Consider the following 25,949-nt stretch of genomic DNA (forward strand, 5'->3'; position numbering starts at 1 on the left):
TTTGAGTAATCTGAAGATTCTAAATTGGCTGTGTGAGGACTTGTTTGCAGAATTAAGCCAGAGTGTATCATTAAAGGCAACTTAAATGCACATCCCCTTGAGAGGAAGCTTTAAAAAATTACCTATAATAGCAGTTGGCTGCCTCCTGCATAGTTTGTTTAAGATTCAGCTAGCTGCGGAATGTCCAATTGTTATCACTACAAACTGTGATAATCCCCGTCTGAGGGGGAAAATGAATCTTGGAGGTCGGGGGACGGATTACCATTATCTTTCATAGGGGATTCGAAAATGTGTGACACAGTTACTTTCGTCTTTAGAATTGCCGTGCTTCTCACTGAAATAGTTGATTAATTGAGAGGGAAAAGACAGAGAAGGGTGGAGGTGTGGAAGCATGTGTCCTGGGTGGTTGGATGACGGCACAATCCTGTGCTCGCTCAGCAAGTAGCAATTCAGGCTTTTCTTCCCCTGGTACGCAGTTGCTTGACTGATGCTTTTTCATCTTTCCTCCTTACCGTTTCTTCCTGTGTTTCTCTTGGCTTATGCCAGTAGCTGTGGCCAGTGGTCCGCTTCAGTGGGACCCTCCAGCCACGCAGTGCCCTGCAGAAACATGTGTAATATATGTCTGGGAGTGGGTGTTGACTTCTCACGTACAGAATCGTGAACCAGTGAGAACTTAATTGTCCTGAAGACAATTGTCTTAATTATCTATAGACCTTTAACTCTGTGCATCTAGTTTTGTTTGCAGACACATGGGCTTAGTGGTCAGTAGATAAATTGTTTAAACAAGACACAGTAGACCATATTTATGGGCATATACGTTCTTAGACTTGGGACCAGAAAGTTTAAGTCTTGTGTGAAATATGTCATGGCTGTGGCTTTAGTATAAAGACATCCATAGAGTAATCTACACATAATATTAGGGTTAAAAGCAAAGTGGGCAACTTGGCTGTGGGATTGATCCATTATTGTTATGAAAGTATTTTGTAGGCAAAATGCTAACAAGGTGTGTGCAGAAAGAGAAACATAGTAATAGGACCATCCAATGTAACTTTAGTCCACCGGTTGGAAGTTTATTAATAATACCTAGTAGTAATTCATACTCATGAAGCCCATTTAAGTTTATAATACACTTTGCTATCACTAGTCTCATAAAATAACAAGCAGATATTCTTTTGCACATTTCACAAATGTAAGTGGATGTAGAGGTACAAAAAAGGCAAGTGACTTGTCCAAAGAGTGGAGGAAGGCACTCAGATCTTTAAACTGCTAATGCATCTTTTGGGATATGGTGACACAGGAATCCTGCATTCATGCTGGGAGTTTTAATGAGAGAGTGTTTGTCCTAAAGATGTTCAGAGAACAGAGAGAAAAACTGCATATTAACTTACCGGAGAAGGAAGTCAAGACAGTGGAAACTTTGCCCATCGGTGGTGGGAACAGAAAATGGTGCAGCCACTTTGGAAAACAGTTGGGCATTTCCTCAAAATGTTAAACATAGAGATAGCATATGCCCTGGCAATTCTACCCAGGAGAAATGAAAACGTATGTCTACACAAAAACTTGTACGCAGATGTTCATAGCAGCATTATTTATTTGTGATGTGGAAATACCCCAAATGTCAACCTGTGGAGATGCCCCAAATGTCCATCAAAGGGATGAACGGATCAACAGAATGAAGTATATCCATACAATGGAATATTATTTGGCAATAGAAAGGACTAAAGTAATGACACATGCTACAACATGAGTGAAGCTTAAAAGCGTGCTAAATGAAAGCCGTCTGTTTCAAAAGATCTCATATTAAATGATTGCATTTATATGAAATGTCCAGAATAAGTCCACGGAGACAGAAAATAAATGCAAATTCATGGATGCCTGGGGCTGGGAGTGGGGGATGTGGGGAATGACTGAAAACGTTCTCAAATTACGTTGAAGTGATGGCTGCACAACTCTCTGAATAGACTGAAAACCACTTAATTGTATGCTTTCCATGGGTGAACTTCATGTATGTGTGAATTATAGCTCAACAAGAGCATTCAAAGCATTACAGGAGAATATGTTGTTGTTTTTTTTCCAACTCCAGGCCCAGCTTCAGTTATCAGCAATGATGATGACTCTGCCAGCCCACTCCACCACATCTCCAATGGGAGTAACACCCCATCATCTTCAGAGGGCGGCCCCGATGCCGTCATTATTGGAATGACCAAGATTCCTGTCATTGAAAATCCCCAGTACTTTGGCATCACCAACAGTCAGCTCAAGCCAGACACATGTAAGTACAGCTGTTTATACTTACTTTTATACTTATTGGCCTGTTTGCTGCATAGCTATATCAATCAGCGTGTTTATCAGAGCGCCTGACAAGGATGACTGAGGGGAGGGGGCAGTGAAATGGCTGAGGATTGGTGGGGCTTTGGGCCGATGGAATAGATCCTTTAGTTTGCTGCTTATGGAATTCTCAGAGCATGTGTCCTGCAGGGCCTGGGACTGTGGGCAGATATCGACTTCTCTTGGGATCCATTTCCCAAAACCATTTGTCACCATGAAGTTGGAATCAAGGCATGCTTGTCTTGAAAAAGATAGAGACAGAAACCAGAGGTATCAGTAGACTGCACATACATCAGTTACAAAAGACAAGCAATTGGTGGCTTTTAAACTGGATTTATTGAAAGTCATTAAAATGTACACCATTGGTAGTCAGGAAGGTGCTGTGTTGCACACAGGTGGTATTGACTCGGGTAGTTCTGTATTATTGGTTCAGTTCTTGTTCCCAGCATGAGATTTGTGGTCATGCCACAATAGGAAAGACACATCACAACAGATCATGTGCATATTAAGTACACTGACCTGTTCTTCACAGGACCAAATGAACCCATTAGCCTCTGTTGAGAAGCTTGGGGTTTTCCTCAGAGACTCTTATCCTATCTTCAAAGCCACTGCTCAAATATAAAAAATGGAGCATGGCTTTATGGAAAACAAAAAATAAAACCACAGTGAACAAACAGGCTTATGCCATTGGAACTGCAGGCCTTTCTTCATACGTGAATAAGGAGCCAGAACATCAGGTGGCCTAGGCCTTAGGGGTTCACCTGACACCGATGGACACCTTCTGTCTATTTGGCATGTTCTTACTCTGTCTTAAATACTGTTCTCCTGCCTTGCCTCAGAGGTAAGGTGTAACAAGTGCAAAGTTAGATTTTGGAGACTGACTTTCCTAAGAACTCTCACGGGATAAAGGAACTTAGCAATAAGCATCTTTTCGCATATAAGGAAATACCTATAATTTCCTCCTATTCATTCAAACTTACCCCCAAGGTATGGTGAATATTGCATTTTAATGTAATCATTAGAAAAAAAAAACAGTATTATGAGCTTGTAAAGTATGAAACTAGACCCACCATAGATTTCAGTTGAATATGCAATATGACAAGATAAATAGAATAGCATATATGAGGAATATTGAGTTCCTTGAAATAAAAATTGTTTGAAATCAAGGTATTATTAATCCTAATATTGTCATTATGGTGTGAACAAGATGCATGGAGGCACTGCTTAAAACGTATATTCTTTGTTGAGATAAGTGTCCTCCAAAGGTCCATGAAATACTCTGCATGCATAACAGTCAAATGTTGAATAAGGCAAATCAGGGTACTACGATGGGAGAATTCTGTCATCATTTTGATGGTGCTCCCCAGAAACAGAGTCTTTTGACACCCCTGTCACCACCAGTACCAGGTTATATGATATACTTCAGTTAACCTGAGGCTGTATTATAATTGAGGTTGACAAAAATCAACCTGTCCTCAAAAGTTTGTTCTTCTTTGTCAATGGGGAAATATAAAGCTGAATAATCAAGTAGATAGCATCAGTGCAATACATGCAATAAGAGAAGATGAACCAATGAGCAAGAAAGCAAATAAACAAATGAGAACCAAAAAGAATATAGACTAGGTGGCTGTTGAGTCTATAGTTCTATCTGGATGTGCTTTCTACCTTTTGAAGTCTCACAGAAAGTTTCTAAAGGTGGTTTCCTTAATTTAGAGTCCATGGAGAGTTTTTCAAAGTTTTTTAAGTATACATTTTGGTTATTTTGGAGGAGTCTTGGATTTGTGGCTCAGCCACTCTATGTCACCCCACTTAGAAGGCATGGGAAGCAAGTTTAGGAGACTTGTATCCTCCCCTCAGTTTCTGTCCTCCAGAACATTGATTCTTCATTTAGTAGTTCCTTCCTTATAAAGTCTTGCTGGGCCCTTCACCCAGTGGTCCTTACCCTGCTCAGGGTTCTCAGTCACTCACAACATCTTACATCAGAAGAATTTTTTTTTCTTCCAGGCATCAACTTATATGCTCTTTCATGATTTTTTAAAAAAAATTTTTTTAACATTTATTCATCTTTGAGAGACAGAGAGAGACAAAGCATGAGCGGGGAAGGGGCAGAGAGAGGGAGACACAGAATCCGAAGCAGGCTCCAGGCTCCGAGCTGTCAGCACAGAGCCCAACGTGGGGCTCGAACCCACAAACTGTGAGATCATGACCTGAGCTGAAGTCGGACACTCAACTGACTGAGCCACCCAGGCGCCCCACTCTTTCATGATTTTAAGAATACTTACCATCATACATCTTCCATGAGTCTTTTTCAAAGAAATGGGAATGAAGAAGCAGTTTACTTCTTTCCTTCTCTTCATTCTTTCCTAAATGTCATTCTTTACCCCATAGTTTTTTCCTTTATCTTCAATGTATGTTGCTTCTTGTTAGGTCCTGAGTCTGACCACTCTTCAGTATGTGTTTATATAGTCTTGTTTAGGTTAGATTGTAAGCTCCAAAAGAGCAGGAACTGTGTCTATTGAACTATTCTTTCATAGCAAAGGACATGATGTACCTTTGATATTGGCCGGATGTTGACCAGATGTGGCTATGTATTACTGAAATAGTAATTACCAACAGACTTATAACAAGTAAAGATGAGCCCATAGCCTTTTTCATTGGCACTATCCCTACGAAAATTGCCTATATAATAGTTTATTTGTTAGACAAATTTTTAACAATATATTAGCCAATTTAGTCAAATTTAAATAACAATTTAGCTGAAATAAGCTTTTGACCAAAAAACAAAACAAAACAAAACCTTTCTTTGAACCTTCTAACCATAGTCATCCAGGAATTAAAGTATTCAAAAATGCATAGACCAGAGACATACAGAGAGATTCGTTGCTATAGGCCCATCAAATTTTGGGAGCTTAGCTTTCAGTGAAGTGATTCCCATTAAATATACCCAATGAATTAACCTCCAAAGAACCTCAAAAGAAGGGGTCTTCCAAGGAGTTGGATATATTACATTTGAAAAACAAAGTTAAGAAGATCGCAGAAAAAGTTTAGGAATTTCACCATATAGTTAAAGCAAACTACCTTATGGATAAGACACGACTAACTTGACCTCATTTGGATCTTGGGCCACAAACCAGCATATTTACTTCTTTTTCCTAAGTATACGTGCTATTCAAAGATGTTGGCTTTAGAATAGATGTGTGATCTTACAAGGAGTAGTTCCGGTCTCATTCCACTGAATTGTAAGAATCTAATACAGAAGGTGAAGTTCAATTCATTAAATATTTATTGACTACCCACAACACTCTTACAACGCCAAAGAACCTGAGATTTGGTGAGGGTGGTAGCGTGTCCTTTGCCCTCAAGGAGTCTCATTGGGAACCGAGTGGTTACAGACACTGTCATATAATCACAGAACACCTTGATAGGATAGCTAAGAGCAAGGGTCCTGACCCCCAATTACCTATAGGATCAGGCAGGTCATAGGAGAAACAGGCTGGGTCAGAAAGATGATGTGGCGTAGTGAAGGCCATACTAGAACGTGGGCCTTCTATTACCAGATCCTCTCATTTTTCCAGCAAGAACAGCATTTATTATTTTTATGTGAATTCCCTAAGGTTTAAAACACTGTGTGGGATCAATAAATTATTTCCATATGAGTCATATTTGGTCCATAGTCCACCATCTGTTTGCGGCCCCTGAGTTAGACCTTAAAGGTCAATTAATACAAACCTTATTTTACAAAAGATGCTCAGAAGTGGCTTGTCCAAAATGACACAGCCTCCATGCTTGCATAGCTTTGCTTTAAAAACAAAACAATGAAAACACAAGCAAAAAATCAGGATCAAACCAGATTTCCTTAAATGATGTGTAAAATCATTTAAGTGAAGGATGATGATAAATTATTTCCCCCAAAGCACTTTTTCACTCTCAGGAGCTATGTGAGTGGACTCATTAAAAAAAAAAAAAAAGAAAGAAAAAAAGTCCAGAGATGGTTTGCAGGATTTTAGAGCAATCTGAACAGGACTGAACTGCTCCTGAGCACTTTCCAATAGCAAGTCTGTCTACTTTATTTCAGGGCCCAGAGGTTCCCCCAAGACCGCCTGATAATAATTTGGTATTTGGAGGCTCCTATGTCACTGCAGGAATAATGGAGGCTAAATCCATGGCTGATGGAGGAGAAGAGTTCTATGGTTATCTGCAAATTCTGGCCAGACAACATCTTGACGTCACTCCTTAGCTTCCATTACCTAGCCAAGCAAGAAGTTGCCTTCCAAAGAGAAAGCAGTGTGCTCTAATGACTAAGCCCTCAAAGTACTATGCCACTTTAACTATAGACCCATCTCCTCGATCAATCAGGACGGCAAGATGGAGCTGAGGAGCTCAGCAACATCCAAGTCCGGAGTTGGTCTTTAATTCAACTAGTCTGTGTAGACGTGTCCGAAAACCACGTCGTCTGACAGCACGGGGTGGTTTCCCAGTAGGATTTGCCAACTCGGCTCAAGGGCAGCGGTGCGCTATCCTCTCCTTGACTGCTGAGAAAAGTTTTGACAGGGTACAATGGAAACACACCTTCTGGGCTGAAAAAAAAAAATAAAAGAAAGAGAGAAACACTAACCAGAAACTCCCTCCTCCCCCGGCCCCGAAATCATCAATCTTGGGTTCTTTCGAAGGGTGGGAATGCATTATAGCTTCCCCTGCAAGAAAACTGAATGCTATAGACTTACTGTCATCCCTAAATGTGTGTCTTTCCTAGAGCAGCCTTGTAAATTAGCTAGGGTCCTAGGCCTGAGGCCAGAATTAAATTAGAATTGTCTCTAAATATGAACTGTATGTGTTTGTCCATGTAGCGCATGCCCCCTGTGAGTACCTAGGGCTATAACTCCCTAGGGCAGATGCATATACAGAATTCTGACTCTTTCCCTTTGATTCTGCTTCCAGTGAAAAGTGGATATTTATTGATTTCCTGCAGAGTGTGCCATGCTTCCCCAGGTATTATAGTTCATGCGTACGTGTGTATGTGTGTGTGTGTGTGTTCTCGTTGGTTTCATGCTTATTAGGCGATTATGTAGATAAGCACAGATTCATAGACCAGCTAGGAGTAGGGAAATGAGACACAATAAGGAGAGGGAGCCTTTTAACTGCGGTTGAAAAGATCACACAGGGCACTCCTCCTGCTCCCCTTAACTGCCATACCCAAACCGTCATTGTGTTAACAATAAGGGGAGGAAGGGAGGTGATATTTTTCACAGAACTGCAGGGGTTTTGAACGTATTTGCAGCGTCACTTTGAGTACACACGAGCCCAAATCCTGAATTTGTCTTGAATCCAGGGCTGAATGAGTGCTTTAGATCAAAGGATGAGAGTCCTAAGGGTGACCCGGGGTTATCAAACCTCAGAACGCCCGGTGGGTGTGGTTCATTTTGATGGTGGGGACAGGATTTACAACCAGGTGGAAACAATTGCTTTAGCGCTTTTCTGTATCTTTTGCCTATTCATTTTTGTCTTTCAAAAGTATATTTTCTTCTAAGCATTTAATCGGCCAAGTAATAGCTGCATTGGGGACTGTTTATATCCCTTTCGAAGGCTGTGACCTGCACTTTAAAAATAAGCTAAGCCCATTCCGCCCAGCGTGAGTGTTCGGACGGAGGGGAGAATGCAGTTATTTTAGGATCCTTAGAAACTGCTTCGTTTACAGCACACTGGCTTGACAACTCATCCCTTGGGGGTCTTCGTGGCTCGAATCTGAGGTCCCAGACTAATTCTGTCTCCCTCTTGGTGCCGTAGCTCCCCATCGCTAGCTATAACAGCTTGATATCATATTCTCTTTTCAACTCCAGAGGAGATGGCAAGAAGCTATCAAATAATGCTTTAAAAAGCAACTTGAGTTCCCTAGAAGAAAGGAAATGAATACATGCTGCATAATTACATTTAAAATGTAAGCCATGTTACAAATTCCGCAGAGATGAAGCTCGGTTAGCAAACCAGTTTCAAGCACGTTTACATCTAAGTCAAATAAGAGATGCCATTTTATTAGCATTTGACCGCTGGGTGATACCATTTGTTCTCAAAAAAGAAATGCTACTCAGAGGACACCGGGACCTCCTAGAGAAACCACGCCAATCCCACATTTAATGGCCGAAAGGGGAAAATGACTATGGATTTAGGGGGAGAGACACTCCTAGTGATGTTCTCAGACTTGTTTTTACTTCCACACCTTTGGCCAGCCAAGATGGAACTATGCATGCCCCCACGTCAGACATTTCAGTCTGATGTCACCTAATCATCAGTGATGTCCTGGAAGCACGCCGGTGGACGCAGAATCCTAATGCATTTCTTCTGAGCACTTCCCCAGGCCCAGTCTGACTGGAGCATGGGTGCCAGCAGGATGAATCTAGTCCGGTGGCACCTCCATTTTCGTTTCTGGTTGGTCACGCTTGCAAGTGCCGGCAGATTGTGGACCAGGGCCAGCTCAGCAAACACAAATGCAGAGGAGTCTGTTATGCTGCTAAGAAGCTCCTGCTACCCAGATGCTGGGAACAGTTGAGTGCTCCCTGTGGTCAAGCAGAGATGGCACGATGGGAGTTTTTCTGGGACGTGGCACTCAGTCCTGTATGGCCGCCATTATAGCAGAGTTCAGGTTCTTCTCCTTGTGAAGTGCACATTTCCTCCGTTTTTGTTAATTCTGCCAGCTCGGGAGGGTAACCCACCGTGGCAGAGCTTCTTCTCAGATTACCCATCATGCCAGCTCTCCATGTTCTCTTTATGTTCACTCATGTTGTGGTTGTTTGACTGAATATCCTTTTCCTTGGGAGTCCTCATTTCCCTTGAAAAGCAGGTAAGATGAATTTGCTCTATACCATGGACAGAACTGAAGAAAGAACTACGTTTATTTTAAGTTTATTTATTTATTTTGAGAGAGAGAGGGCAAAGGAAGGGCAGAGAGAGAGGGAGAGAGAGGATCCCAGGCATGCTCCACACTGTCAGCATGGAGCCCAAGGTGGGGTTTGAACTCACAACCCATGAGATCATGACCTGAGCTGACACCAAGAGTCAGACGCTTATCCGACTGAGCCACACAGGCTCAGGCTACTTCTTCATTCATCCTGATAGCCGAGCACAAAGGCAGTCTTGCTGCTAAGACTCAGCCCCTAAGTGGGAGCCCCAAAGGGTTCCTGGATCCATGCTGCCCTCTGTCTGAGCCTCCTCCCTTTTGCTGAAAGAAGTCCGTGTCTTTCTGAATGCTTGGCCTCCTCAAAGAGGAGAAAATTAGAAGGCAGTACTTGTGCCCAAAGGAAAAGGGAATGTCGGTACTATAGTGACTACCAGGACTGAGGAGGTTCCTAGGATGCCAAACATTCCATTTTAAAACGAGGACAGTCCCAGACAAAGCACAATGGATTGGTCGCCCTAGGTGGCATAGGCTTGGTGATTTCTGCTGGTAAGACAGAATTAAGTCTTAATGCCCCCCAAAGCCTTCAGGTACCCTAGAATGAGATATTTTAAAATAGAAATAAATAATACAAGTTATACTAGGAAATTTGGAAAATGTAAGAAACAAAGATGAAATAAAAAATCACCTGTAATTCCAACCATTAGAGATACCAACTGATATCAGTTAAATATGTATATGGCTTTCCAGACTTAAGAATATCCTTTTAATGCCTGTGATATAAAGTCTGTTTTTGCCTTTGCCTTTATTTGTACTGGGCTTTGTTCATATTTCTTTCTTTTTTTAAGTGTTTATCTATTTTTTTTTTTTTTTTTGAGAGAGAGACAGACAGAGTGCAAGCAGGGGAGGGGCAGGGAGAGAGACACAGAATCTGAAGCAGGCTCCAGGCTCCGAGCTATCAGCACAGAGCCCGATGTGGGGCTCAAACCATGAACCATGAGATCATGACCTGAGCTGAAATTGGATGCTTACCCGACTGAGCCACCCAGGTGCCCCTGTTCACATTTCTGTAGTAATGGCTCACCTTGGGTGCATTGTGCTGGAAAGTCTGTAGAAAGCATGTTGGGTATGTTACTGCCAGTTTCAGATGTCTTACCTTCTCGGTGGTACTCAGGAGTTGAGACAGGTTGACAGGCTGAATGTGGCTGGCCACTTCAGGTCTGGCCTAGAGGGACCCTAAATCCAGAGGTGTTCAGCTCACATGGGGAGTGTCACAGAGGAAATGAAGACTGTGTCGTGTGCTGGAAAGATTCAGGAAAGAAGAGGCCCCTCGTTCTGCCAAGGCAGGCTGACAGGATTGGTTTAAGGTCAACACTTTTGATGACTCCAGATGTAGTTTATTGCTCAACTGAAGCAGATGATCACCTTTTGTCCCCTACTTGTTCGCCCTAGCCACGTAGCTCCTCTTGGGGACCTGAGTGTGCTGAATCTTAAGGGCCCGGCTGGATACATCTAGTATGTTTCTCACTATTTAGGGACTGCCTTTCTTCCACCCAGGATCCCCCCGGGTTGTGCATGAATCTTTGATGAGTTGGAATGTCTCTTTAGTCATTCAGCCATCCCTAAACTTGATCGAGTTAGCTGCCCACTGATCTCCAGATTTTTTATACTGAAGGGCTTCTTTCTACTTCTGATGACTTAGGCATCTAGGCCAAGACCGGGATTCTGGCAAGGGGACCTTTATCGATTGTACAACATATGAAGTATGTCAGTGTTGGTATTAAGGTTGACAGATTCTAAAAATGAGTTCAGAATATATAGATTCCTATGATCTGTAAGAGACAAGACTTGTGTGAGTTTGAACCCAAGCAGGGGTGGAAGGGAGGGGAGAATTCTAGAAAGAAAACAACGATCTAACACCTAGTGTCTAAATTATTCTTATCACTTACCACACATGCTATGAATATGGGTAGACGTCAACATTCTCTTTATCCTGCTGCTATTATTTAGCAGCTATTTAACTGTGCCATTGACCTTCTGGGTGCAATAAAGTAGAAACCAAACTCATTATTAGGTAATGATGAAATGTAGACTGAGTGCCATATTCCTAATGTTCCAACAACAAGGTGGTTGATGTACAGGGGACAGGATACAATCCTATGCTAATTATATTGAAAGAGTTAGTCTTCACATTAGAGAATGTCTTTATTAGAGGAGATTACATGATATATCTGCTTGTAAAAGAGCAGAGGAACAACTGAGCAACCACCTAACTTGTTTTCTGGCAAGAATGGTGGGGGTCCTGGTCTATTTCATGCCCAGTACTCATCCCCACCCCTGCTCTTGAACACAGTTCTCTACTGGAGTAACAAAAGTTGGCTTTCAGTCCATTGCTAAAGAACAGAGAGAAACTTAACTTGTTATCCAGAGACAGGACTCATACTCTTACCTTCTATCAGTTGAGCACTAACTAGTCTCACCCTGTCTTCATCCTGGTCTACTCCTTTTGAACCATAAATGTTAATTCCTCTGCCCTTCTCATGCCACCCCTCTCCCTCCTTTTCTCTGTGTATTGGGGTTCAGGAACCATGATGCTAATGATGACATTTCTTCCTAGCTCCTACTTCCATATTGCCATTTGCTGATACCCACAGAAGCAGATCTGCGTCCATAATCACTGCTTGAGCCTTATTTAGATAAGGCTGTTTGTTTCTTTCCAAGGGCTGTGACTTTTGTTTTGACTTGACAGTAAAATTCCTCTATTTACATATAACATCTTAGTTTTCCTTGAGCTGTACCCAGACTTTTATCAACATTGGTTTGGGAAGAGGAAAACACTCATTTCATTAGTAAGATACGGGGGATGGGTTGCTCTGCCTTGGATTCCTGAACACCCGAGCTTTGGGGAGGGAGATGATGGTAAAGTAGCAAAGGGAGTAAGATTGTCACTCACTTCCTGAATCATTCTTCTTCTCTGGGCTTCGTATACTATCTTTTGTTTCCTACAAATTTCACCCCAAGTTTCAACAGAAGTAGATCCTAGTCAGCTTTGGGTCTGACAGCTGATCTAAGGGTACGGTCCTTGGTGTTGACAACTCAGTGCCATCTTTTGTTCTCCTGAAGAGATCTGTGTCATTGAGGGCTGAGCTTCTGTGTGTGGGCCGGGCTCTGGGAGGGATTATTGGGTGTGGGGGGCAGTGAATTCATGTGGGCCCTCCACCCTCTGCACACTTCTGAAGGAAGGGACTTGGGCGGGTGGATATGGATGCCGGTTCCATACCAAACCAAGTCTGGGTGTTGCAGCCATCCCCTCTGTGAGGTCTTCCTGCTTCCCCACCACGGGGCAGTGAGCCTCTGGTGGCGGGGCGCCTGCCTGCTGACTTATAGTGCTGGTTCACAGCACTTCGGCCCTCTGATGCTGCACCATGGTCTGCGGGGGTGGGCTTGGGAGGGGTCTTTGTTGACTGCTACATGTTGCTTCACTTTCTTTCCCTCTCTCCTTTGATGCAAGAGAGCAGACCGAAACATGACTTGTGTTCTTTTACTATGTTCAGAGACTCCATGGCTTGTCTACACCTATGTATGAGTGAGCAGTGGAGCTGGGAACTCGTTATTATATAGACATGTACACACGGAAATGAGATCTGTTATTTTGGAATTTGTGATGTAGTTGATAATTCAGAGCCAAACACGTATACCAATAAAGACAAGTGTGAGATCCATGGGTCTGTTGCCTGCTTTTGTTACCTACTGATAATCATTCTTACATGGACTTGAGAATATAGCTGAGTGTTGGGATTCTGAAAAGCACCACAAACAACGTCCTAGAAGTTGTCCCCACTTGTCCCCATTTAGCTCCCAAGCAGAGTCTCTAGGCTTTCATGAAGCTCCCTCTGCACCCAGGCAGGGCCAGGATGAGGGTAAGATGGGTGAGGGCCTAATTTTTTTTTTTTAATTTTTAAATGTTTATTTATTTTTGAGAGAGAGAGAACACAAGCAGGGAAGGTGCAGAGAAGGGGACGGAGGATCCAAAGTGGGCTCTGCACTGACAGCAGAGAGCCCCATGTGAGGCTCAAACCCACGAACTGGGGCTTGAACTCACGAGCCGTGAGATCACCACCTGAGCTGAAGTCGGACGCTCAACCAACTGAGCCACCCAGGCGCCCCAGGGTAAGGCAGGTGAGGGCCTCATTTAGGGTGCCAAATTGAAAGGGGCACCAACAGTCTGAGAAATCAAGATAAATAATATTTTAATGAACTCTTTTAAAGGACAAAAAGTAATGCCAAAAAAATCTGCAAGAAAGTATAACAACTTTAAAGAAGGATGGATCTAAGAGGGCTGGGATTAAGTGAGGTCAGTCCTGGACGTTTAGGGTCACATCCCATCTTTCTTTAAAATTTTGATATTTTTTTCATTATAGACGTTTGTATTAATTTTTATTTTTAAAACGATTGCATTAAAATGTAATGCACCTCAAGCACTGAATTTCAGGTGTTCCCGCAAATTTTATGCACAGAGAATCTCTCTTCCGTCGGTGCTAGGCCTGTCCCCGGCCACAGGCTCCTTTCTGGCCTGGATCTGGCGTAAACCTCACTGTTGCAAAGGTCAGTTTTGTATATGTGAACGGCTGGGCTGATTAGCGTTCAGTCTTCTCTTCCTGTATTCCTGGCCCGATTGTCCTTCCTCACCCTCGCCTCGTCTGACCCTGGAGAAACATTTCTCTGACACTCAGCACTGCCAGCATTAACCATCCTGTGCTACTGCAGAGACATACCCTCTCATCTTCTCACTGCATTTTTTTGTCTTGTATGTGACTCTCCAGAGCGAGGAAACTGAACAAGGCTGCCAAAAAGTTGAAAATTAAAAAAAAAAAAAAAAAGAGAGAGAGAGAGAGATTCCTTTAAAAAGGTAAAAAAAGATCAAGAAGTTCAGGGGAACTTCTTGGTACATTTGAGAAATAATCTAGGGGAAAAAATTAGATAAAGGTCTAATAAGTAAGTGAAATTCCTTTTAAAAATGTATTAGATACTGCTTTTATTTTCTCATATTTGGAGTTTGAGTATTACATTTGCTGTATTAAGGGTATAATATTTGAGGTTTAAAACACTTCATTTTCACCTAGTTTGTTCTTTAATGTCATGAGTTTCCTTTGGTAAAGTCTGCATTTTTATTATTAAACAAGCAATATCTAATGCCTTTAACGTCCCAGGTCCTATGAGTTGGCTTTGGCACATTAAAAAACAAAACAAAACAAAAGGACCATGAATCCTTGTCAATGCTGCAGGACAGACATTATTACTCTGTCTTACAGGTGACCAAAGCAAGGCCCAGAGAGGTTAGGAGGAGAGTTAACGGACCCGAATTACACCCCCAACACATGGAAGAGTTTATATTCCGGCCTCAGTCGGCCTCTCTGAAGACTGGGGCTCTTTTGTCTAGTCTAGTGCTGCTGTTGACCTTTTCCAAAAATAAAGTCTGGCAGTTTTCTAATTCTGCAAGAGGAATTGTAGTGTTGGCATTGCACCTTTCATGTGGGTTTATCAAGTTGTGCGGAGTGTATTAACCTTCAGACATAAAGGCTGAGGAAATGCCATATGGCGGGTTGTGAACTTACCGTTGGTGGAAAAAGGAGCCAGTAGTCACTGACCCCAGGCCCAGTCCGTAATGTAAGGGTTGACTCATGGCCCGCTGGGGCAGTAGTGAGTTTTTCTCCGTAGAGTATTTACCAGAAATACTGAATAATCATGAGTAATCAGCCCTTATTCTCTAATTAAAATGTAAACATCCCACTTTCTCCCCTCCCCAAGCCCATTCTAAAAAGTTTGCTTTTTTGTTTTATCTCAGAAATTCCTAGGAAAAGCTTTTGATACTACAGACCCCTCTTTCTCGAATGCCTTCACTCTTCTGAGATTAGCACATGTGTTTCCTAGGTGAACTTGATGTCCATCTTTCAAAGGGCAGAGTTCAAAGAGTGCCAACTGGTTTAGGAGCAAATGGAGGTGCACACATTTACTGAGCATCTGTAGGCAGTGCTGTGAGGGTTGGGGCACCCCCAGTACCCGCCTGGTCACCCTGTTCTAGGGAGCCCAAGGGGACACAGAGGCTAATAACACCTCTCCCAAAACATTCTACAGGCAACCAGTTTCGATGCCAGCTACGTGTGAGCATCTCGTAGGACAGACAGATCACTTTTCTGGCTCATACTCTATAACTCACTCTTTCATTTTCCATGCAAAGTTTCCTGTTTCCAAACTTTGCATTAAAAAGGGTCAAAATTCAGGGGTGCCTGGGTGGCTCAGTTTGTTGAGTGTCTGCTTTGACTCAGGTCATGATCTCATGGTTAATGAGTTCGAGCCCAGCATCAGGCTCTCTGCTGTAGCACGGAGCCCACTTGGGATCCTCTGCCCCCACCCCCCACTCTCTCTGCCCCTCCCCTGCTTGCACTCTGTCTCTCAAAAATAAAAATAAAACATTTAAAAATAAGGTCAAAATTCTTATAGATATTTAGCCTTTGGCGGGGGTCTCTTTGAAAAATACAAGTCAGCACTAATCAATGGCATTTCTGCCATGGGAAGAACATGATCGGGAGCTTCATAAGGTCACAGGACATCAAGGAGCTAATAGTTTTAAACACCTACTTTGCCACAGATACATATACTTATGCACATTCATATATGTGACCAGTACCTCCTATTAGTCTTTAATAAGTAGAGTAACATGTGTTCCCCCAAAATGTTACAGGTCTTCACTGGGCTTGGTGAGTGCAGATGAATTAGAATGGCGAGGTTAGCCAAAATGCATCAATTCTTTTCTGAACAAGTGTTTACTCTCTTAACTAACGTGGTAACTTAGAGAAGACCAGAGTATGAATTGTTCGACTACAGTTTGAAGTCCATAGTGTCAAATAATGGTACAATCAAAATATTATTTGTTGGAGATCTCCAGCCTCTCCCCCCGGCAACCCCCCCTTTGCCTCTATCAGCACAAGCCGCCGAGCTTGGACAGCCCTTTGGGATTTGTGGAGATATAGCCCAAGCGCGTTTTGGAGAGACTAACTGGAATGAGATTTCAGAGGAAAGCGGTTGAAATATTACCAAAGAGAGAGTGCGATGGGTCTCTTGCTTCCCCTAGAATGGGGGTTGTGTCCGTTTCTGCAGGTACCTAGGCACATTTGCCAGTATGGAAAGTCTTGCCCAAATGAAATGAAAGAAAACAAATGTCTGACGAATAAGCCTATCTGGAACATTTAACAATGAAACTCCAGGATGGGGCGGGGTAGAGGAGATGGGGATAAAAGTTCAGATCAGGCTCAGTATATATAATCACATGTGTCTGGCGGATGCTGAATGTGTGTCATCAGGAAGTCACGTCTTCCCAGTGGCAGTAGTAAGTCATTGAATGATATTGAAAATTGCAGATGGAAATACTTATCAACAATTTTCTAAGTTTCTAATCGTGCGCTGTTCAATGGATAAACAAGTGCGTTGGCATCTCTGGCTTCTAGAACCTTGCCCAGGACGTTGTAGGTGCATGATAAATGTGGCGAATAACAGAGTGAACAAATAAAAGGTAATGTATCTACTGTATTTGTAATCTGACTGTAGCTGTGAGGGAAAAAATACATCTCTACCTCACCGAGTGTCAGGCCTGGCTAATATGCGAAAGGTTCCTCTCATTTCGGTAGGAGCAGAAGTTAGGCAGTCTTCCCATTTGAATCACATGTTATCCACCCCTGTGGCTATGTCGGTTCACTTTTGGGTGTAAAGCTTTTTTCCTGTTTTTCCCTTCCTCCTCCCAAGTGGCTCACATTTTGAGACTTCTCCTGTATGGTTTTGTAAAATGGGTTGCAGGCATGGTGATGCTTTATAATTTGTATTCCAAGACAATAATCTCTCAGGAATTTCTCAAGTTCCAAGGGTGACTTTATGGAAGAGAACTGGCCACAAGAGAGATATGTAGAGGCTTCCAGAAGGAGGCCAAAACTAGAGGTAATATAAAGACTGAAAGAAGAGAAATTCTGGAAAAACAAGAATAAACTGTACCCTCAAGGACTAAAAGCAGTGGCCACTGGGAAGATTTGAAGTTCATGGACCAAGAAGGGGCTGCTTAGAAAGACAATTGGGGTGCCTGTTGTCAAAAAGAAACTCGGAAGTTTCTAGGGAAGGAGGAGGGAGTTTTCAGGGTCAATGCTTTAGGCGTGTCAGATGACTCCTTCCTGGGACTAATCTGTAAGTTTCGAGTGAATATTTATCACACAGTTAATAGATGCCAGCCACTGTACAATGTGCTTTACATTTATCTCATTTGATCTATACAGCTACCTATGCAATAGGTATTATTATTACTCTCATAACATAGTGAAAAAGAATAAGGCCCAGAAAAATTAAGCAACTGGCCCAAGGACATGTAGTTACCAGGCAGAAGGGCTAGGTTTTGAACCGAGGCAGTCTGAGTCCGGCGTCTGTTTTCTTAAGCATACATGACCTAATGTCCATCTCTCTGCCTCTGTCTCGCCAGCCAAGCTAGTCCTTTCTCATGTTCCCGCAACACACACACATTGGCCCACAAAGGATTTGAGGCAGTTTACGTTGGGAATTTAGCTAATTTAACTAATGAGATGTATTTACAACTTTCTCCTTTTGCCCATAGTTTAAATCCTGAAGTTCCCGCCTACGCTATCAAAAGTACTTTTTGCATTCTCAACAGCCTGTGACAACACAGTAGGGAATGATCTCAAATGGTGAAGACCAGGGTCTCAAGGCTTCGTCTCTGGAGAGCTACTCAATGATAGTGACATGGCTTTGGGTGGTGATGGTAGAGCCACCTGGTAACCTTCTGTGGAGCTTTGCCCAGCCTCTTTCTTCTCAAATACCCAGCAAAGCTGGGGCACACCACTGTTGGAGGAGATCTGTACCTATTTACCCTTGACCCTACACCATCCAGCTAGTCAGTCAGCTATTGGCCGCCATCAGCAAGCAGAAACTTTTGGACCTGTGATCCTCGCTGTGGTGTGTGTGTGTTGAAAGAGAGAGAGAGAGAGAGAGAGAGAGAGAGAGAGAGATGGCACCTAGAAATTTTAAGAATCAAATCCTTACAACCAATATCTATCAAAATGGAGCCACTAGAAGTGAGGCCAGAGAATCTGCATTGTTCAGAAGCCCCCAGATGATTCTGATGTGTGTTGGAGTTTAGGACAGTTGTTTCAGGCCAGACTCAATGTAGAAAGTTCTCTTCCGGAAGGACCGTGAAACTTGGTGAGATGTAGAGGCAACCACTCTGGGTACATGTTGGTACTTCTGTTGCTGATCGGTTTTGCTTGGCCCTCCCTCCTTTGATGACATTTGGCTACCCTCTCTGGTCTGCATGAAGCTCTTATAGGTCTCTCTGAACACGCAGATATTTCACTCATGATTGGCTAGGACATAGGAGATGAGATTTGGAGGGCACAGTAACACAGGGGCTCACAAGGCATTTAAGGAATCGTCCTCGTTATTCTAAGTACAAGTGCAATGTCTCCATGGAAAAATGACTCCTATTTCTAAACAATCGACATAGAAATGGACTTCGGTAACTAGATCCATTTATGAGTTGGCGGGGGGGGGGGGGGGGGGGGGGGGGGGGGTTCCTGATGTATTAACAATGTACTGGACGCAATGAAACAGGTAAATGAATAGCAGAAGAGAGGAATTTCTACTTCTTTATTATTTCACAAACACAGCATAAAATTACTAACATGCAAAAACTCCCAGGCTCTACCAGTTGAAGAAGAAAGGATCTAGGAGTAACTTGGCAAATTTTGTAATCTGCATAATCAACAAAATGCAGAAATGCCCAAACTGGGTCGGATTAGGCTCAGCACTTCTGATAATTTGTTTCTAAATGATAAGAAACTTAAGGTTTACTTTAGGGAGTCAAGTTCACGAACTCAGTTAATTTTCTTCAGAGAAAATATACTATCATAATGCAAAATGGTAAGAATGATAATTGCTACATAACTCAGCATTCGTAGTATAAGGAATGATTGGGAGATGATTTCATCCCTCCCACAAATTCTTAGTTTTCGTTTGGAATTTCATCTTACGTGATTTGATCTGTGCACAATAATGTAAGAAGAGATAATGGGATTTAAGGAGAGAAATGATTGAATCACTGTGTCCCAATAAAAAGTGGTCAAATTGCATTTCACTACATAATGAATTCCGCTCCAACTTACTTTGACATAAATAAGATTGGGTAAGAGAAACCCGAAGTAAATCAAATAAATTAATAAAACTATTGGAGCTGCTTCAATTTTGTCCCCCAGACAGTGTCTGCTTATTTGTATAATAAAAGCTGCTCTTACAAATTAAAACCCTGGCATGCCACTCACTTGAAAGCAAAAATTTAAGGAAGAGTTAATAAATTCTGGGGCCAGATTAGGGTGCTTTCTAATTACTCCAATATCAATAGTCCCTTTGGAAACTGAAATTTGAAGCCGGAAAGAACAAGGTTCCACCTTCAACTAGACTTTTTTTTTTAAACCATAAGACTGCAGATACAGACGTGGGTACAATATTGATGATTAGCCGCTCTTTATATTTTCTTAATTAAGCACATTTTCTGAACATGAGGAAAGTTTTTCATTTTGTCTACACAGAGGCTGTGTCTCCATTGGCATAACGTAGCATAGTATTTGTGAGTCTGTCTACCACCACTAGTGGGGAGTTCATTATTATCTTGCAGAACAGCCACCAGGAAAAAGACAATTTTCAGTGTTTAATGCAACCGTGGTCTTCTCGTAATGCTTATGATGCTTGAACAACTTGTGAGGCACAATTTATCACAGACGCTTAACCCTGATTATACTGTGTATAGTGCCAGTAAGGGCGATTTAAGGTATTTACTTTATTTGATGTATTTCAGGGCAAATAGGATCTTCTGTGACTACAGGATTATTTGTATTTTGCAGAACTGAGGTGTTTCCTCAAAATATTACACATAAAAAATCAGGCCACTGAGCTAAACATACAATGTATAAATTATGGACTATACGTGGTCCAAGAAATGGATGAGAGAAACCTGTCTTCTTGCTTTCTACTTACTTAGCCTAGGGCCGGAGAAAGGAGCAATGTCTTGAGTGGCCTGAGATGAATCTCCTGGATGAACTAGTACTTTGTAACTCTCTGGGGTAGAGATGATTACTGAAGTCCCTGCCGGCTACTCAACTTTGAAATCTGTGACCTAATATAGCCTCATTTATCAAAAAAATATTTAGCATTTTATATATGGCTTTACTAACTGGAAACCTAAGAGACCAGAAGCCTATTTCCTGATGATCCCTTGAAAATGAGGCTCAAGTGACAAATCACTGAAAGGGAATCGAGCTCTAAATAGTGGGGTCAAGACCCCGAAACATGACCTCCAGTTATTAAACAGTTTTTTGAAGAACAGAGATTGCACATTTACAATTTCAGAGGCCCTAGATCTTTATGTTAAAGACACAATTTAGATGTGAGCCCCATATGGTGTTCTTTGTGCTGCAGTAAATTGAGTTTGTGAAATGAACTTACAGTAGAATGTGTTACCCTCTTTTTTATCTTTTTTTTTTTTTTTTTTTTGCTTTTAATAATCCTGAGAAGCATTATGTCAAGCACATGTGAAAGCCCTAAACGAGTTTATTCTTCTGAAGTTGGGCAACTTCAGAAGAAAAAGGTGTTGGACCTATTTCTTATGAGATTTAAATCAAGCATTCAGAATGGTTTTCCAACAGCAATCATATTTTTTTTAATGTTTATTTATTTTTGAGAGATAGAGACAGAGTGCAAGTGAGGGAGGGACAGAGAGAGGGAGAAGCAGAATCTGAAGCACGTTCCAGGCTCTGAGCGGTCAGCACAGAGTCCGATGTGGGACTCGAACTCACGAACCGTGAGATCATGACCTGAGCTGAAGTTGGACACTTAACCGACTGAGCCACCCAGGCGCCCTTTTCCAACAGCAATCTTGAAGATGCTTTTTTTTTAATCATCAAATTTCTACCAACGGTTTCATTAGCCAGAAAGATGAGATCTTCAAAGAACTCAGAACACATTGAAGATGGGAAATGGGACTCGGCTAAAGTATGTCCATGCAAAGAAATTCCCACAGTGGGAAGGCTAAGATTTTAAGACTTTGTGAGGTTGGCATGTGTTCCCATATTTTCTTTCAAAGGAGAAATTTCAGTTTGAACCGTGGGTTCATGAGAAGTTGCTTCCCAAACTTACGGAGCTGTTGGTCCCTAACCTGCTTAAAGCCTGACATTTGATGATTTGGAGGAATGTGATTGCAACCCAAACATTGGTGGTCAAGTCCAGCCTTGGTTCTTATCACTCAAACCTAGAGCTTCCACTCCTGTTTGGTGCCTCAAACTGTTTCAGAGAAGCTTTGCCTTAGTAACATGTGCACATTCCATTTCTTTCACTGTGCAGAGGTATCTGAGACTTGTCACTGGAGTCTATATGCCAAATGCTTTTCACTGAATGTGGTGAATGACAAGATTCTTTCCTGTCTTTTTACCCACTATCTCCCATTACCTTTATCTCAACACCTTCTCCTTGACCTGACCCTTCATCAACTTGAAACCAGTTCTTACTTCCAGATTTTGCTTAGTTGGTGTTTTCTGGGCCACTGAATCGTTTTCACTGGGTAATATAAAACGGAGACAGAGTGAGCCAGGAAGCAGATGTCTCTTGGGTGGTGTGTGTCTTTGAGAGTTGGAATTTGAAGTCTCCGTATGAAAGGAACAGTGAATGGGTGTAATTAGTCAGGCTGATGAAGGAGTAAAACCTGGTAAGCAATTTTTCTTGACTGGCTTAATGAAAAGCATTAGCTATCAGTTTCTGCCTAAACTAGCTGAGGGTAAAACAAGTGTGGGGTTGGAACAAAAGATAAAGATTCTGCGTGGGCTTGGGCTCTGTTCCTGAGAATAAATTTTGCTTGGGCGGAAGGTATGTGGCTCATCCAAAAAAAAGAGAGAGAGAGAGGGAGAGAGAGAAAGGAAGGAAGGAAGGAAGGAAGGAAGGAAAAGAAAGAAGGAAAAGAAAGAAAGAAAAAAAGAAAGAAAGAAAGAAAGAAAGAAAGAGAAAAGAAAGAAAGAAAGAAAGAAAGAAAGAAAGAAAGAAAGGGAAAGGAAAGGAAAGAAAAGAAAAGAGAAAAGAAAAGGAAAGGAAAGGAAAGAAAAGAAAAGGAGGGAAGGAAGGGAGGGAGGAAGGAAGGAAGAAATGACTTGTGGCACTTCTTCATGCATTTTATTTTAGGAGAATTGATTTTATTTCAAGAAATGGAATAGGTTCTTACAAAGGTCCAAACAGGTATTCTGAAACCAAGTGTGAGTGTATTGCTCGTTTTCTTCATTAAGTCAGGCACTTTCCCTAGGTCAGCTTTCAAAACCCAATGAATTTTTTTTTTTTTTAATTTTAGAGAGAGAAAAAGCACGCATGAGCAGAGTAGAGGGGCAGAGGGAGAGAGAGAGTGTCTCAAGTAGGCTCCACGCTTAGCATGGAGCCTGACACGGGGCTAGATCCCACAAGCCTGGGATCATGACCGGAGCTGAAATCAAGAGATGCTCAACCAGCTGAGCCACCAGGTGACTCAACACCCAATGGATTTTTAAGGATTGACTTAAGGTTATTTCCCATTAGCCTGCATCTTCTCTTGGTTGTGTGAATCTGGCCAAGAGCTGCTGAGGGCCTGGAGACATTCATCTCCAAGTGACTAGCAAGAAATTAAGCATCCCTTCAAGGGATGTTTTTCTGCCGTCAAAGGGATTAAAAAATAATACTCTGGCATCATTTATGACAGCTAGTAAAGGCCTTGGAGTCAAATGATGTGAGGCTCAAGCAATTTGATATCCAAAAACAAAAATGGCAGCCTCTCTGGAACTTGACCATAAACTGTACTAAGTGTTCTTCACACAGAAGACCAAATATATCAATAACATACAAGCTCCCATCCTAAGTGTGGTCCAAGATGATGTTTCTCTTCATGGCTGTCACCAATCACTGCCTCTAGGGATCCTGGGTGACCATCTACAATAAGATGGCAGCATCCATTCTCAGATTTGCTTTGTTATATAGATTCCAGCTTTCTGGCTTGGATGCCAGTCGAAAAACCTAAGTTGGGGGGCGCCTGGGTGGCTCAGTTGGTTAAGCGTCCGACTTCAGCCCAGGTCACGATCTCGCGGTCCATGAGTTCGAGCCCCGAGTCCGGCTCTGGGCTGATGGCTCAGAGCCTGGAGCCTGCTTCCGATTCTGTCTCCCTCTCTCTCTGCCCCTCCCCCGTTCATGCTCTGTCTCTCTCTGTCTCAAAAATAAATAAACGTTAAAAAAAATTAAAAAAAAGAAAAACCTAAGTTGGGAAACTACAGAAGGGCTGGGTCCACATTGTTTTCCTTAAGGGAAAGATTATTTGTTAGTGTTATTTGAGGTCACACATTATTTTCTTGATGTTAATGGGGGACAAACGGGACACTGAGTTTTGTTTTGTGCTCTATTTGCTTAAGAGTCAAATACATTTTATAAGAAGTGACAAAATCCATTTTTTTTTAAGGTACATGGCTTGCTGACAAACCGCAGAGTAGAGTAGAAAACAAAACAAATCCAGCCTTACTATTTTCCAAGTAGTTAATAATGCAAACGAAAGTCAGCCAGGACAAAGAAAGCAGAAGAAAATGTTATTCTTGGGTTCAGATGCTAGAGATGGACATTGACAGAAATTAACCAGTCTGGGAAGTGAAAGGAAAGGGAACTTGTTTTGAGATGTACCACGTCTGAAGTGTTTCTAGTACAGAATCTCAGCTAAAGTTTACATTTAGGCAATTACTTGTGGATGAGGAAAGTGAGCCAGGGAGAATTTAGGTAACACTCACAGTTTCAGCAGAAAGTGGCAGAGACAAGATGCAAACTTGGGTTCTGCCCCACCACTTGTCACCAAGTACCTGGCCACCAACCCCATGGAGATCCTTAAGGGATTGGACCTGGTCTTTGCAATGTTCCATACACAATGAGGTTGACCTGATCCTAGACCCCCTTCAACCCATAACAGTGGATGGGTGGGTCCATAATCGAGACAAATCACAGGTTACAAATTCTACTTTGGTTTAAATCCCTGAAAAACTCAGCCTTTATCTATTGGCTAATTGCCCCATGGATAGACTATCTCCATTTGTTATTACTGACAGCAATGCCTTTTGTAAATGGCTCTTTGAAAACATTTTTTCCCTTCCTGTAATTCTAAAATACCCTTGATGCATTAAGCAGGACCCAAAAATACTTTCGTATTTTAGATTATATACAACTTTAGCGTATCATTGGTGGCATATTCTAAGGGTATAACATTTTCAGCCGTCACCAGGGGGAAACAGTTGTCCTTTGACACCATCATTATTACCTGCATGGAGACAGTGGCATCAGACATTAAACCTGGCCTTTAATCCTGGTGCCACATTGTTGCTCTGGTGTGACCTTGGTACATCACATAACCTCAATCAACCTCTGTAAAAATACTAATGGCTGCTATTTGGGGGCACGTATTAAGACCCAGCTGCTGTGCTAAACACTTTGCTGCCGTCATTACGGTATGCATAAAATGAGGGTAATAATGCCCACCTGCTCTGGTTTTTCTGCATCTTCAGTGATTTTGAATGCATATAATGCATCTAGCATAATGCCCGGCTCCTTGCGGTCAATAAGGGTCATTACCGTTCTCCTGTGTCTCCCTTTCCTTTTCCTCCTCGGCTCAGCTCTTACGAGTTCCCAGTCGCTCGGGCTCTGATGCTGGAAACTAGCAGGTCCATGGATGTGACTGATCATTGCTAATGACTAGGACCCTCATCGTCCTCATGTGACAGGTCCTGAGCCAGGCCAGGGCTTATTCATTCTGTTGATTCAGACATTTAACCCGGCAGGGAGGTTCTGAGGGTCTTATATGAGGGGGCCGTTTGATGAACTGCTGAAGTGAGGGTCCATGTCTTCATCTTCGCTTTTGGTGGTTTGTCCTGAGTAGAACAGATGTAGCTCAAGTTTCACTGATCTTTCCTCACCCTCTGGGACCAGTAACTGCTCATATGAGCCTCATGGAGGGAGGCTCATAGTTACCAGAGCAGGAATTTAGGAGAAAAATACTTCAGAGGTCTAGAAGAGAGTGCCAAATATAAATCGGCTTCCTACTTCCATAATGTCTTGAAATGATCCCATAAGCAATCACCTCAATGTGAAGAGGCATGATTTAAAGAATGCTTATCTTGGAGCACCTGGGTGGCTCAGTCCATTAAGCATCCGACTTCGGCTCAGGTCATGATCTCGCAGTTTGTGGGTTCGAGCCCTGTGTTGGGCTCTGTGCTGACAGCTCAGAGCCTGGAACCTGCTTCGGATTCTGTCTCTCCCTCTCTCTCTCTGCCCCTCCCCTGCTTGTTCTCTGTCTCTCTCTCTCAAATAAAGAAATAAGTAAACATTAAAAAAAAAAACCCACTTGGCTTAAAAATGCTTATCTAACAAGAAGAGTTCAGGACTTGAGGTTCTTCTTGATCAGACAACAATTACCAAATATATCTGAACCTGGGGGATTATCTTCTTGCAAGTTATATTCTAAGGAAATGCTTCTTGACCATCTTCAGTAAAGTACTCTGGTGAAAGTCTCAGGGTGTCACTCTAAGGTGCTTTCTTCACTTGTAATATTTCTTTGAAGTCACAAATTTTATTTTATTTTTTAACAATTTTT

The 25,949-nt window shown here is 42.3% G+C and overlaps 1 protein-coding gene across 1 annotated transcript in view; it reads left to right on the forward strand.

Moving 5' to 3' along the window:
• The window catches only part of NTRK2 (neurotrophic receptor tyrosine kinase 2), a 332,542-nt gene that overhangs the window by 182,572 nt on the left and 124,021 nt on the right, over positions 1 to 25,949 (forward strand). The window contains exon 12 of the mRNA XM_049653049.1: positions 2,084 to 2,272. Within this exon, the coding sequence (XP_049509006.1) occupies positions 2,084 to 2,272 (189 nt within the window). The remainder of the gene's footprint in view (positions 1 to 2,083; positions 2,273 to 25,949) is intronic.

Source organism: Panthera uncia, chromosome D4, assembly GCF_023721935.1.
Source record: "Panthera uncia isolate 11264 chromosome D4, Puncia_PCG_1.0, whole genome shotgun sequence".
NCBI lineage: Eukaryota > Metazoa > Chordata > Mammalia > Carnivora > Felidae > Panthera > Panthera uncia.